The 14579-nt window shown below is 41.2% G+C and overlaps 2 protein-coding genes across 4 annotated transcripts; one reads left to right on the plus strand and one right to left on the minus strand.

Annotated features, from left to right (window-relative positions):
* The first annotated feature begins 2829 nt into the window (after positions 1-2829).
* On the plus strand, positions 2830-8574 carry lsm8 (LSM8 homolog, U6 small nuclear RNA associated). 3 transcript variants are annotated; one of them, XM_054768869.1, is made up of 5 exons: positions 2852-3288; positions 7750-7826; positions 8060-8100; positions 8171-8298; positions 8380-8574. In XM_054768869.1, exons 2-5 carry the CDS (start codon positions 7796-7798, stop codon positions 8468-8470), a joined length of 291 nt encoding a protein of 96 aa, XP_054624844.1. In that variant the 5' UTR covers positions 2852-3288; positions 7750-7795; the 3' UTR covers positions 8471-8574. The 3 variants fall into 3 exon arrangements, with proteins under 3 accessions (XP_054624845.1, XP_054624844.1, XP_054624843.1); XM_054768868.1 differs by lacking the exon at positions 2852-3288 and having other exon boundaries at positions 3312-7826; XM_054768870.1 differs by lacking the exons at positions 7750-7826; positions 8060-8100 and having other exon boundaries at positions 2830-3288.
* tymp (thymidine phosphorylase) lies at positions 4172-13936 on the minus strand. Its single transcript, XM_054768865.1, has 9 exons — positions 12486-13936; positions 12190-12392; positions 12025-12123; positions 11827-11956; positions 11214-11332; positions 10969-11131; positions 10678-10905; positions 10475-10615; positions 4172-10410 (listed from the first exon to the last, which is right to left on the minus strand). Exons 1-9 carry the CDS (start codon positions 12664-12666, stop codon positions 10259-10261), a joined length of 1416 nt encoding a protein of 471 aa, XP_054624840.1. The 5' UTR covers positions 12667-13936; the 3' UTR covers positions 4172-10258.
* Positions 13937-14579: the final 643 nt, after the last annotated feature.

A 14579-nucleotide genomic window follows, 5' to 3' on the forward strand; every position in this document is an offset into this window, starting at 1 on the left:
ATAAATAGGCCAACTACTCATTTTGTCTTCAACTACTACTTGATGTAGTATAGTACTAGTATTAGTATTATTTGTAAACCATTTACTTAGTCTTAGTAATACTTGCTAGTATTATTAGTAGACCAAAATACTCTTTGTCTCCACCTACTACTAGTAGTAGTACTGGTATTTGTGTGATTGGTAGAACAAGACAGTCATTTGGTTTTGGTAATACAGTACTAGTATTGTTAGTAGACCCAAATATTCACGGCATAAACACGCCCCTATGAAACGAGACACCAAGCAGTGAAAAAGATGACGATGGAAGACAAACAAAGAAAAAAATCTGAGCTTAAACAAACAGTAAAGACGAATGGAAAGTTCTTATGACAGTGAGCAAAGGTAAAGGGCATTTTCACCCAGTTCATCTGACCACAGCAACTAAAAAGAAATAGTCAAGTCAAATACGCCAAAATGCTCAATAACATAAGAATACTTGTATCAACAGCAAATAAAAAACAGCAAGAAAACATTATGACATTGAAGTACCTTGATGGAGGAGAAATAAAAGTACACATACCAGGAGAGGCAGCAGCAATAAGAGGAGTTCTATCAAACGTAGCGTTGGAAATGTCCATGGATGAGGTGGCAAAATAACCACTCCAAGCCAGTAGAGGAGGAATACAAAGTACAGTTTGTCTGTACTACTTGTTTTTGAAAAGACAATGCGTAGAGATACGTATAGGGGGTATGAATTTCAGGGTGAGGGAGTACATCCCACACAGTGGTGGATGTGAAGTTCAAAGATGCCAAAGAAGTGCAAAAATATAAGAGAAGAAGCTATCATATGCTGAAGCAGTGAAGAACATATTGTTGGTGTTTGTGTCATGAAGCAAAATAAACCAGTAGAGAATCAGGAAACTAATCTAGAACATACAGGACATGCAGGAGGACTTCCTCAGAGAACACGCCATGGAAGATCTCAATTAGAATGGACCGCCCCCCCACAGCAATGTAACCATAAGTGTGCAATAGCAGAAGACACCTTTGTTGTAAAGAAAAAGAACTTTGTAGCTTTTATACGTAAAGTCATCAATGTGGCCATCAGGCAAGAGGATCAAAACGGTTGTGGAAGCTGCAGAACAATATTGAAACATCAAGGACCAAAGCAGAAGAAATACTTAGAATGGTGACTCTACACAATGATGCAGGATCTCAGTACTTTCATTCAATTCACCATGGTACTCCCCATCCTGCAGTGGAATGTTAGCTTCACTGGAGACTCTAAATTGTCCATAGGTATGAATGTGATTGGTTGTCTTTATGTGCCCTGCCATTGGCTGGACACCAGTCCAGGGTGTACCCCACCTGTTGCCCCAAGTCAGCTGGGATAGACTCCAGCATACCCCCCCACCCTAATGAGGAGAAGCGGCATAGAAGATGATGAGGATGGATGGATATGAATCAGTGAGATTTGACAGAAAAGAAAACCGGGGGGGGGGGGTTGTGCAACATTTGTTTGTTAAAATACCTGTTTTAGAAGATCATGGAACAACGGTTGTATGAAATAAAAGTAAAACTATGCAACAGGAGGAAGACCGGTTGAGTTATGTTATGTTGCGGAAATTACCTGAAAATATGCTGGAAAGAATACTATATTTATTTCATAAGATATGGGAAGAAACACTGGAAAGGTGCATGAATATTAGCATTGAATAAACCTGGTAAGGATCCAAAACATCCTGAGAACTATAGACCTGTTGCTCTAACATCACATCTATGCAAATGGATGGAGAAAGTACCGTACTGGTCAGAAGACTTCATTATTTCCTTGAACATCCACAGTTACTTGCAACTTATCAGTGTGGGTTTAGAAAAGGACGATCAACAATGGATGCTGTAGTGAGAGTAAGTCATGAAATAGAGAAAAGCTTTCCAATGGAAGACTTGATGAATATTGTATTCTGGTTCTGCTGGGTACCTGCACATGTAGGGGTGGAAGGGAATGAGGGATGACAAGGAATGAAATTATAGATATACCTGCTGGTAAAGGTGAAGTAAAGGCAATAATCAAAAAACAAATGATGGAGAAATGGCAAAATAGGTGGAACGAGGGTAGTAGCAGGAGAAAGTATTATAAAGTTCAAAGATCTATCAGTGCACAAGGGGTGAAGAGAAAAAATAGAAAAGAGGAAATAGTGTTAACTAGGATGAGGTTCAATGACACAATGTTTTTGGGAGGGAAATGTAAATGGAAAGTATGCATGGATACAAAAACCTAGAGAAGGTGGAACACATTACTACACTGCAAGAGAGGGAAGACATGGGGACACAGGACTGTACAATAGAACATAGATAATTATTAGAATATTTTATTATTAGTATTATTATTTTCCTATGTCATTATCTGAATTAGTATAAAATAAGATAGTCAAACCTGTCTATAGCGGCCACCAAAGGGAAACGGCAAAAGTGGCCGCTATAGGCAGGTGGCCGTTATAGACAGGTTGGTGGCCTTTTTGAATTTGTGCACGCACATATTAACATATCTGTGATTAGAAGCTTGTTGTGTTTGCAGATACATATAATTATACTGTTACATGTTGACCAGTAGAGGGCACTGTGGGACTACGGATAAAAGTTGTACAGCACTACTAGGCTTGTTATTCTACACCACCCACAGAACAAAGCTGTGCTAGTAATGTCTTACGCTTGTTTTTAATATTTTACTTTTTATACGGCAGAGTGTCATTACAGCTTTAGTTCATCAGGAAGTGACGGGAAGTGACGGTGGGCGTCCCGAGCAGGAGAGCTAGGCTCAGTGCTAGCTGTGAGTTTGGAGAGAGTTGGGAAGTGTGTTTATGTTGGCGTGGATGTAAAGTCCTGCAGTGTTCTCCGCTGTTAATAAAGCCATTAAAGTGCATCGGCGACGTGAGTCTCTCCTTCCCCACAACAAGCGGCATTACAGTATTGACCAGTGCACACCAGGAAATAAACGGTGTCATTTCTTACAGGCATTGGCTGGACAGCTATGTAGTGGGGCTTGTTTAACCTTTGCCTTGTGGGCAAGCAGGAAGGAGAGACGATGCTGAGAGATGTGTGTGTGTTCTGAGCTGCTGTCTGGTGGCCGCGTTCAATAAATAAAGTTGGCAGAAGCAACAGGAGAAGTTTCCTTCTTTGCTTCGGAGCTGAATAACACTGACAAGTTAACAGACTAGTAGCGAACGGAAAAGAAGACGGCTTTGTTTGTGTCGAATACAGAAGATGAGGACTTTGATGGATTTGTGGATGAGGTTGATCAAAAATAACGTGAGTACATTCTAAAATACTTCAATTAAGTACAACCCAACTCAGTTTTGCTCCCGCTGCCGCATGCATGCTAGCGTATGTTTTTTTTTTTTATTGTAGCGTCGCTGGGAGCACGTCCTGTTCCCAGCCTACTTTGCGGTAATGTTTTGGTGCAAATGCTCTTAAAGTTACATGTTTGACCAGGAAATAGCAAGCTCAAAAGAAGACGGCTTTTTTATGTGGAACAACTGACAGTTTGTGTGGATCTTGTGAATGATTGTGACTGAGCTAGGACTCAGTAATTAAAGTCTACACACGACGGCTTCATTGATTGAAAAACAAAACTTTTTCGTGCATGAAGCTTCTACTTGAGTCGGTAATTTGGCCGCTATATGCGGTCAGATTCAAGATTCAAGAGAGTTTTATTGTCATGTGCATGGTAAAACAGCAGTTATACCATGCAATGAAAATCTTATTCTGTTCATTCTATTGACCAAGGGAGACAAAATGGGTGGCCGCTGGCCGCGTTGGACAGGTGACTGCTATACACAGGGTCTATAACGTGTAAATTTGCTGCGGGGGATTTTTCAGTGGCTGCTATAGGCAGGTGGCCCTTCTATAAAGGGCTAAGACAGGTTTGACTGTATAACAAAAATGATTTGTAAGTTATACACCCCCGAGGTTTTTAATTGATAAGGTTATGCCCAATCTCTCCCTTGCTATTAATTGTACTGTGGCAGCAGAGATGCTCTCTATCCTCATTAAAAACTAAACAGTATTGGGAAACAAATTAATCACCAGCCAGCTCGCAGATGGTACGGCAATGTTTACGAAAAACTGTGATCAGCTTTCTAAAATTCTTGATAAGGTAATTTTTTTTCTCGAAAGCGTCTGGACTGAAAAAAGGCATATGGTGTATAATTCACTTGATGGATCATACAGGAAATGTGCTACCATTTGAGACTTTTAGTTCCAGATGTAGCATAAATGATCAAAAGCAATACAGAGTGGTGGTTAATGCAATACCTCCGTGGCATATCAATTATATATCGCTTTTGGTCAATGGTAAAACACACCAGACTTGAAATTACCAGCTCTATTATTCCACGTACATTTAACAAAGCAATTTACCACTTTTCGTCCCCCCGAAATTCAATTCTGCCTCCACCTAAGATCCAGATTCTACACATGTCCCATGATGTAATAATGGACCTGTTTATGTACAGCTTGAATCTGTTCCCAATGATATGTAAGCCCACAAGAATAACATCAAAAAGTGCAACTATTATTGACAATATTCTCACAAACGCAGTTGATGGAATACAATATTGACATAATATTTGCTGTGGAGTACCTCAGGGGTCGGTCCTCAGGCCAACATTGTTTATTTTGTATATTTATGATTTTGTTTGTGTATCCAAACTGCTCAAATGTATTGGGTTTGCGGATGATAATACTTTATTTTATTGTGGGGAAGATGTAACAAACGTGGTTTGATGTATACAAATTATTGTTAAAAGTTGAAAAACCAAACTTGATGATATTCAGTAACAGAGGGATAGACACTGGTGCTTCAGTTAACATAGATGGTATTGGAGTGAATAGAGGAAGGGAAACATGTTCTTGGGTGTCATTCTGGACGAGAAGTTGTGTTGGAAATCACATATACAGTACACAAAGGTAAAAATACCCAAAATAAAAGCATTGTTACATCAAGTAAAGGATTCACTGGCTAACAAAGCAATGTATATGTTGTACACCACCATGATTGTTCTGACCTGTCGCATTGAAGTCTGGGGAAATGCTCAGTCAATTTGTATTTTTCAAAACAGAGCAATAAGAATAATCAGTATGAAACGATACAGAGAGCCAACAAATCCATGATTCCTTCAGTTAAAACTATTGAAATGTCATGAATTAGTAGATTACAGTACAGTAGTACCTCGCATAACATAAACCCCCTTTTATGTAAATTCCGCTGAACGTAAAGAATTTAGGTACATTTTTCGCATCGTATTACGTAAGGAATTCCATATAACGTAAAGCGTCAAGTCCGTGCAAGCGACAGAGAGACTAACAGAGTACACTTGGTGACGCCTTCTGGCTTCAAGCTCTCATTAGCTGATTATCGGGCCACCGCCTACGCTCTCATCTCATTGGCTGACTAATCCAGCGCGTCGGTGTGTTTATGAGAGACATGCTGCTCTGTTCCTCATCGTAGTCGCCCTTAAACTAGTTTGCACGCATTGAAATCTCTTTTTAATTTGTTTACTTTTCTTTGTGTTAAAATGAGCGGAGTCATGGGCCCTAAACCAAGTGGAAGTGAGAAGAAAAAAAGGGAAAAGTTATCGATGGAAACAAAGCAGGAAATGATCCAGAAGCATGACGGTGGTATGAAATGAAGTGATGTTGCTAGACTATACGGCCGTTCCCCATCGACCATTATACCTTATTTACCTTATTTTATATTGGAATGTTACTCTACTATGTTTATACTAACATTTTCTTATATTTTCCCACCATATTTGGTGAACTTTGAATATTTTGAAGGCCCAAAGGTGTGAGTTTGGAAAGAGCTTGGAACGGATTAGGCTATTTACATGTATTTTACGCTTCGTATAACATCAAATCCCTAACATAAAGGTTCTTGGAACGGATTATTTACGTTGTAGGGCGTCTACTGTATTTTGCAAACTATGCTCAAAGCTTCAGAAAAAGCTTTGCCAATCAACATTAAGAAAAAAAGCAAGTATTTGTTAAAAGGAACAGTGAACTTCAAAAAACCAAGATTCAGGACTACACTAATGGAATGTTGTGTTTGTGTAAAAGGAGTCAGTTCAACCTGAATAAAGAAAGTAAAAATCCAAGTCAGATATCAAATTGAAAAGAATGGTTAAAACTAGTATGTTGAGGAAATATGAAATATGTTAGTTATGTTTGATTGTCACACCATGGTTAATGTTATTGTTATTGTTAATGGCGTTGGCTGAGTTGGAATTGAGGAGAGGCGTGACCGTCTGCGGGCCTGGCTGCTATATGTATACTTTTTGTTTATATTGTTGTTGTTTTTAAATTCATACTTTCTTTGTGGCTGAATTCTTGGGGAAAAAAGGGGCAGAGACAATCAAACTTGTCTTCTTTCTGCTCCCTTTCATTCTGGTTTTATGTTATATTGCTTTTTTGTTCTTTCTTGGATGAAATAAATGTTTTTAAATTGGAAAGAAATATACCCTTCTGCTCATTTTCTATGGAAACCTTTTGGATTTGAATGCAATCATTGCTCATTCTGTAACCAATGTGTGGAAAGTACAAGAACATGTTCTAATGCCTTTTGGGAGGATCTACGCCAATGTTTACTTATTTTTGAACATTGTTGGGGCAGCCCTCCCATCACTGCAAGACATTTATAAAACTAGAGTCCTACGAAGAACACACAACCTCATCAAGGACAGCACACATCCACAACACTCATTATTCACACTCCTACCGTCAGGCAGACGCTACAGGAGTTTGAAGTCCAGGACCACAAGGCTGGCAAACAGCTTTTACCCACAGGCCATCAGGCTTCTCAACGAAGCACTCACACACGCCGCACGCAACACACGCACACACTCATAGCACTTTATTTATTTATTTGTATTATTTATTTGTATTAATGTCTCTTCTGTTGTTGTTGCTTAATTTATTGGTATTTATGTTTCTGATGTGGGCCGCACGGTGGTCTAGTGGTTAGCACGATGGCCAATACAGGAACAGCCTGGAGATCGGGAAGACCTGGGTTGGATTCTCCCTTGGGCATTTCTGTGTGGAGTTTGCATGTTCTCCCCGTGTGCGCGTGGGTTTTCTCCGGGTACTCCGGCTTCCTCCCACATTCCCCAAAACATGCAGGTGAGGTTAATTGGCGACTCTAAATTGTCCATAGGTATGAATGTGAGTGTGATTGGTTGTTTGTCTATATGTGCCTTGCGATTGGCTGGCGACCAGTCCAGGGTGTACCCCGCCTGTCGCCCGAAGTCAGCTGGGATAGGCTCCAGCATGCCCCTGCGACCCTAATGAGGATGAAGCGGTATAGAAAATGGATTGATGGATGTTTCTGATGTTCTTATTCTTTTCTTGTGTTTTCTTTCTTTTCTTGAATGAACAGAATAAGATTTTCATTGCATAGTATAACTGCCTGTTTTACTATGCACATGACAATAAAACTCTTGACTCTTGAATCTTTTTGGTGCTCTATTTTTGTACATTCCTCTTCTTTCTATGCCTTTGCCATTTGTTATTCGTGTTTCTTGTTTTTGAATGTAATGTTCTTGACTTCAATAAAAAAAAACTCAAACAAATTTAGTACAGCGAAACGCAAACAGGAAGCGGAAATGACGCACAGTCCACTTTCTCTTACCAGTGTTGGGTATCTGCTAGCGGTTTTCTAATCTACTGTTACTTCTCCATCGTTTTTGGGTTTTTTGCAATATTACTCGCCGACAGAAACGCCCCCCGACGCAGTGGCTGGATAGACGGCAGGAAAGGAAAGATGTCCACGGCCCTGGAGAGCTACATTAACCGTATCCTCCTCCGGCTAACTAGCATGCTAGCTTCAGCCGCTGCCTCCTTTCGAATGAATGAAATGTTAGCATGTAGCACTTAGGAGCTAGCCACGCACAGAGATAAACGCAAGAAAACGAGTGCGTGAAAACATAACTTGCGCCCTTGCTGTGCTGTTTAATGTACTTGTCACGCGTGTCACGTGACGAGAAGTTAACCGCCACTGTTAGTTGCCTTGACGTTTCATCCCCAGGCACGGTGGCCATCGTGACGTCAGACGGCAGAATGATCGTGGTGAGTTCAGTGTGTGTGTGTTTTTCAAGAGCACAGTGAGGAATAAACTGTGTGTGTGTTTGTGTCGCAGGGCACGCTGAAGGGCTTCGACCAGACCATCAACTTGATCCTGGACGAGAGTCACGAGCGCGTCTTCAGTTCCAGTCAGGGTGTGGAGCAGGTGGTGCTGGGACTTTACATCGTCAGGGGCGACAATGTGTGAGTGAACTTTCACCTCGCCCCAGTCTGCTTCTTTGTCAGTGTGACGTCACTCAGTCTGTGCGCGTGTGTGTGCGTCAGAGCGGTGATTGGCGAGATCGACGAGGAGACGGACTCCACGTTGGATTTAGGAAACATCAGAGCTGAGCCGCTCAACTCCGTCGTCCACTGACCTATGAACCCCCCCATCCTCGTATTTTTAAAAAAATAAAAGATGATTTTCTGTTTTTTATGCTTGTATTGTTATGGTGTATGGTAATAAAGTGTTTGGACGTCCATGTTTGTAGTTTTGGGGCTGCTAGCAAAGTGCAGCCATCTTATTGTTACTATTTTATTATATCTTATTCTTCTGCAACAAAGTCTGGACAAAAGGACGTTTTTTAACAAATGTTACTGTCCGACTAATTTCACTTGCTTGATGCTAATATCTAAAGGAAGTTTTGTTTGGGCGTCCATGTTTGTAGTTTTGGGCCTGCTAGCAAAGTGCAGCCATCTTACTATTACAACTTTATTATTATATCTTATTCTTCCTCAACTAATTCCGGACAAATGTCAAAAAGAACTGGAATTTTCCACCAAGATTTATCTATTTGTTTGCGTTGAGCGCCATCTTCTGGGCTTTTTGTTTTTTAAAGGAACAGTCCGTCGTAGTTCGCTAACTTGATGCTAATAGCTAATAACAGAATGGAATGACATTGCGATCATGTGACCTGTAGTTTAGCTTTATTGCAGCGAAAATGTGCCCGCTAAGCTAATTTGGTTTTCATCTCTTGATGTTATTTTCATATTTTAAACTTATTCCCATAATATAACTTTCCCCCCAAGCTTTCTTTGTTTGTCATAATTTTATGACTTAAAAAAATGCCTTTTACTTTGATATGCTACTAAAACGGCATTGTGTTTTCTGCATAATATTATAGTTTACTCGTAAAACTGCCACTTTTTTCGATGAACATATGGACTTGTAAAATTACAACTGTTTGCTGTGGGTTTTTTTTTTTAATTCCAACTTTTTTGTAATTTTATTTTTTGTAATATTTTAACCTTATTCTCATAATATAAATTTTACCTCAGCAACTTAATTGTGTTTGTCACATTACGACTTTTAAAAAATGTCTTTTTTTCTTCAATATTTCAACTTTATGCTACTAAAATGACATTTTTCCTCACAATATTACAAGTTTATTCTCGTGAAATTGCGCCTTTTTTCTCGTTACATTACGACTTTTTGCCTCTTCATACTTTGACGTTAACCTTAAAATGAAATTTCTGCAGTTTTTTTTTAAATTTTCCAAATATTTCTACTTTCTTGTAATATTTAAAAATGACAACTTTATTTTGGTTTGTTTGCTTCTCATAATATTACAACTTTTTTTTCTTGAATATGTCCACGTTATGATTGTAAAATGACGTTATTTTTCCTCATAATATTACAAGTTTATTCTCGTAAAATTGCAACTTTTTTCTCGTTACAATACGACTTTTTGCCTCTTAATACTTTCACTTTATTCTTAAAATTTCTGCTGTTTTTTCTAATCGTAATATTATGACTTTATTCCCATATTATTTCCACTTTTTTTCTTATAACAAGACGTTATTTTCATAAGGACTTTTTTTTTGACAGATTACAACTTAAAAAAACATTCTTACTTTTTTGTTGTAAAATTACTGCAGATTTTCCCATTTTTGCTGTTTTTTTTTTGTAATATTCTTGTTATAATACATCATTATATTTTTAGAATGTTTCGGGGGCCAATAAAAAAGCAGTCGTGGCCCTTGTGCCGCACTTTGGACACCCCTGCCTTCCGCAATCATGTTTTCCTCAGTTGAGGACACGATGACAAACATTTCTATCTTTACTTTGGAGTATTTGAATGCATTGAATTCCTTTGTTTTCCTGTCTCTGGCGTGAAAGATGAACAAGCAGACACGGAGGAAGCGTATGAGCGTATATTCCACGCTAAAAAGGAAGCATGACTTCTTTGACCAAGTTGCCTCTTTGATGCTGGCGTCGCTGTGCCGGCGATCTCACCACCAGGGCGCTCTGCAGTCGACAGATCTGGTCTGGACTGGGAGGCGGGTCCTCGTAGTGGAGACGCAACCAGGGCGCACCTGAAACACGACACACGTCAGCGTCTTGGACATCCAAACGAGGTTTCGGTCCGCGCCAGCTGACCTTTCTTGACCGTCTGGCCCAGAGGCAGCAGCAGCTCCGCCCCCACGCTGTGATTGACAGGCTGCCCGGCCTTGGTTCGCCCCGCCCCCAGCTGGTGAAGCACCTGTGCGAGGAGCAGACCGTCCACGTCCTCCACGACGCCTGCGACACAAGTCAGCCGTGATCGACGTGCAACTCGTGCGGCCTCACCAACCTCGCCTCACCGTCCTCGCCGCTTGTCAGCTCCACGCCGTGCTCTGCTTTCCTCAGGATGGAGAAGTAGTCCGTGTGGGCGGAGCATAGCGCCCGTGCCATCTCCTTGGCCACGCCCTGAGCCTCCATCATAGTCTGGAATTTCAGCAGAGCCTCTCCTCCAATCACAGCCCGGGATATCTTCTCTCTGCCTTGTGATTGGTCGGATGCCAGGCCGGTCATGACCAGCAGCACGCCGCCTGCACGCCAACCAATCAACCAACCAATCAATCAATCGATGGATGGACACAAGGAAATGTTACCGAGGGTGGTGACGAGCTCCATCAGGTCTTCGGGTCCGTGTCCCTTCAGCGTGTTCAGAGACTCCATCACTTCCAGACTGTTGCCCACACATCGACCAATGGGAGCGTCCATCCTGCTCAGCACCGCCGCCGTGCGCATGCCCTGCCCGTTGCCCGCCCGCACCTGCCAGCCGCCAATCAAAGAAGGCGTGAAACAGATGGTGCGGAATGAACATGGAAGTTGCTAAAAGTGACGAGGTGGCAACCAGGAGGCTGGCCAGCTGCTTGGCGCCGTCCAAGTCCTTAAACAGAGCCGCCCGTCCAAACTTCACGTCCAGAACCAGCGCAGACAGAGACTCCGCCCCTTTCTTGGAGATAATGGAGCCTGGGGGAGGAGTGGCTCTGTAAAGTACCCGTGAGTCAATGAAACTTGAGTGTGTGTAAAGCACCCGTGAGTCAAGTGAAATGCGAGTCCTCATCGAGTACCCATGAGTCACTGATCTTGAGTCAATGAAACTCAAATCTTTTTCCAGAACCTGTGAGTCAGTAAAACTTGGGTCTTCGTCGACCAGTGAGTCAGTGAAATTTGAGTCTCTGTCGAGTCAGTGAAACTCCAGTCTTCGCAGAGCACTCGCGAGGCCTGAGTCAGTAAAACTCAAGACTTTGTCAACCAGTGAGTCGGTGAAACTCAAGTGTTCATCGAGTGCCCATGAATCAGTGAAGCTCGAGTCTTTGTCGAGCACCCGTGAGTCAGTGAAACTCGAGTCTTCGTCAAGGACCCGGGGTGAGTGAATGAGTTAATGAGTCGGTGGTCAGCAGAAGTCAGTAGTTCGGAACGACTCGTTGCTGACATGTGCAGTGAGTGCGTGTGGGCGGTACCGGTGATGAGCGGCAGGCTGTCCACGGTGCTGGTGGCGTCCCGCATGGCGTAGAGGACCCGGTCAGCAGGTACCAGGGTTTGGGTCTGGCCCACGATGCAACAGCCCACAGCGCTCAGTATGGCTCGGACCTGTGGGGGTGTTAGCATGTTAGCAGCTTGGCGTGTTAGACTAGAACTGCCGGTGGCGGGTACGGTACCTGCTGGACCGACTGGTGGATGTTGAAACCAGGAATGGACTCCAGTTTGTCCAGCGTGCCGCCGGTATGAGCAAGGCCCCGCCCACTGATCATGGGCACCTGGCGAGAGAGCAACAAGGTTATGACATCACGGTTACTCAACAAAACCCAAGTAAAGGATGTCACCTTCAGGCCGCAGGCGGCGAGCGCAGGCGCCAGCACCAGGCTGACTTTGTCCCCCACGCCGCCAGTGGAGTGCTTGTCCACCACAAGTCCCGCCCACTCCTCAGGCCACGACATGACTTCCCCCGAGAGCATCATCTCTCTGGTCAGAGCCTCCGTCTCGGCGCCGTCCATGCCCTTCTGCCAGATGGCCATCAACATGGCGCCTGCGGGGGGGGGTGGGGTGGGGGTGGGGGTTGGGGGGTGGGGTGGTACTGTGAGGAAAGGAAGCGGTGCCGATGATGTCATTGTGCTCGTACCCGTCTGACTGTCCTGAATGGATCCGCTCATTAGTGCCCCTATCAGAGCTTTGATGTCCTCATTGCTCAGCCGGCTGCCGTCTCGCTTCTTCTTGATCAGGTCAGGGATGGACAACATGGCCGCCTGCTGGAACAATCCATACATGCGTACATATACGTACATTATATATGCAGTATACATCTTATCTTCTCTGTCTACTATATTGGGTAATAGAAGTGTAAAGGTGACTATAGGGGTGTTATTTCATGTCTAGAGGGCTCTAATCATGTTAAAAACCATATTTAGAAGGCCGTTAAAACGTTTTCTATGTCTTATATGTCTTATTTTCTTTTATTATGTCTACTATATTGCATAATACGTGTAAGAGTGACTACTGTATAGGGATGTTATTTCATGTCTACATGCCTCTAATAATACTAAAAAAACTGTATTTAGAAGGTTGTAAACAGGTTTTCATGCCCAATATGTCTTATTTTCTCTTATTATGTCTACTATATTGGGTAATAGGAGTGTAAAGGTGACTATAGGGGTGTTATTTCATGTCTAGAGGGCTCTAAGAAAGTAAAAAAGTGGGGTGCCATCATGATCCTTCATTGGAACAATGGAGCTTCAGGTTGCGCAAGGGCGTCAAACGGCAGATGGCTATGTGGAGATGTCGCAGGGGTCATCCCTCATGACGGAAGGCCCTCGTCTGTGTGGTGATGACTGGCTTTTTTAACAGGACAACGCTGCACTTCACAAAGAGGGATAGGCTCACTCCTTTGGACCATCCAAAATGGGTGCTCCCCTCATCTAAATCCAGTGGAGAACATTTGGGGATGGATGGCAAGCAACGTTTCAGTTCCAGACAGTGGATTTTGTCCGTGAAGGAGCAACATTCCCACCAGCCTTCTGGAAACTCTGGCATCAAGCATGAATTCACCCCATGAACAAGAACGGGCGCAGCCATTGCAACATTTGATTTCCATTTCAGGGGCTTTTTGTCGCTATCAGCTGATGAGCGGCCTATTTCACTTGAATGCTTCTTCTTTCTTTCAATTCTTCTTGCATTTTGAAGCTCTACTTAGAAAACTCCTTAAGATCCAACACTGCCCTCATAATCAGTCGAAAAAAAAAAAATAGCAGAAATGGAAAAATCTGCAATAATTTTATGAGAATAAAGTCAAAATATTAAAAGAAAAAGTTGTCTTTTAATGAAAAAAAGCAGTAATTTTATGAGAATATGTAATATTATTTGGGAATGAGAAAAATATGACAGAGTACTGTATTAGGGCCAGATTTAAAAAAAAAACAACGAAGATTTTAAGAATAAAGTTGTAAATTTATGAGAAAAAAAGTTGCAATATTAAGAGAATAAAGGCATAAATTTATGACAATAAAGTTTTACATTTATGAGAAAAAGTTGTAATACTATGAGAATAAAGTTGTACATTTACAAAAAAAGTTGTAACATTAAAGAATAAAGTTGTAAATTTATGAGCATAAAGTCGTAAAATTATGAGAAAAAGTCGTAATATTACTAGAATAAAGTCGTACATTTACGAGACAAAAAGTCGTAATATTACAAAAATAAAGTAAGTTTACAAGACAAAAAGTTGTATATTTATGAGAAAAAAGTTGTAATTTACTAGAATAAAGTCGTACATTTACAAGAAAAAAAGTCGCAAATTTAGGAGGAAAAAGTCGCAATATTCAGAGAAAAAAGTCATAAATTTATGAGAATAAAGTTGTACATTTATGAGAAAAAAGTTTTACATTTACAAGAAAAAACGTCATAATATTTATTTATTATTATTTAAGAATAAAGTAATAAATTAATGAGAATAAAGTTTTACATTTATGAGAATAAAGTCGTAAATTTACAAGAAAAAAATAGCACATTTTTAAGAAAAAAGTTGTATATTTATGAGAAAAAAGTCGTAATATTACAAGAATAAAGTTGTAAATTTACAATAAAAATAGCCGGAAATCACAAAAATAAAGTTATAATATTACAAGAATAAAGTTGTAAAATTGATGAGAATAAAGTTGTACATTTATGAAAAAAAGTTGTAATATTACAAGAATAAAGTCGTAAAGTTTTGACAAAAAAG

This window comes from Dunckerocampus dactyliophorus, chromosome 2 (assembly GCF_027744805.1).
Source record: "Dunckerocampus dactyliophorus isolate RoL2022-P2 chromosome 2, RoL_Ddac_1.1, whole genome shotgun sequence".
Taxonomy (NCBI): Eukaryota; Metazoa; Chordata; class Actinopteri; order Syngnathiformes; family Syngnathidae; genus Dunckerocampus; species Dunckerocampus dactyliophorus.

What these genes read in the sequence shown, in the direction of transcription:
- lsm8 (XM_054768869.1), top strand. Translation starts at nt 7,796, where the DNA reads ATGTCCACGGCCCTGGAGAGCTACATTAACC. An exon ending in CCTGGAGAGCTACATTAACC is followed by an intron (nt 7,827 to 8,059) that starts GTATCCTCCTCC and finishes TTTCATCCCCAG; the next exon opens with GCACGGTGGCCATCGTGACG. An exon ending in ATCGTCAGGGGCGACAATGT is followed by an intron (nt 8,299 to 8,379) that starts GTGAGTGAACTT and finishes TGTGTGCGTCAG; the next exon opens with AGCGGTGATTGGCGAGATCG.
- tymp (XM_054768865.1), bottom strand. Translation starts at nt 12,666, where the DNA reads ATGTATACTGCATATATAATGTACGTATATGTACGCATGTATGGATTG. An exon ending in TCGCCGCCTGCGGCCTGAAG is followed by an intron (nt 12,124 to 12,189) that starts GTGACATCCTTT and finishes CTCTCTCGCCAG; the next exon opens with GTGCCCATGATCAGTGGGCG. An exon ending in GGGCCAGACGGTCAAGAAAG is followed by an intron (nt 10,411 to 10,474) that starts GTCAGCTGGCGC and finishes GTCGTGTTTCAG; the next exon opens with GTGCGCCCTGGTTGCGTCTC.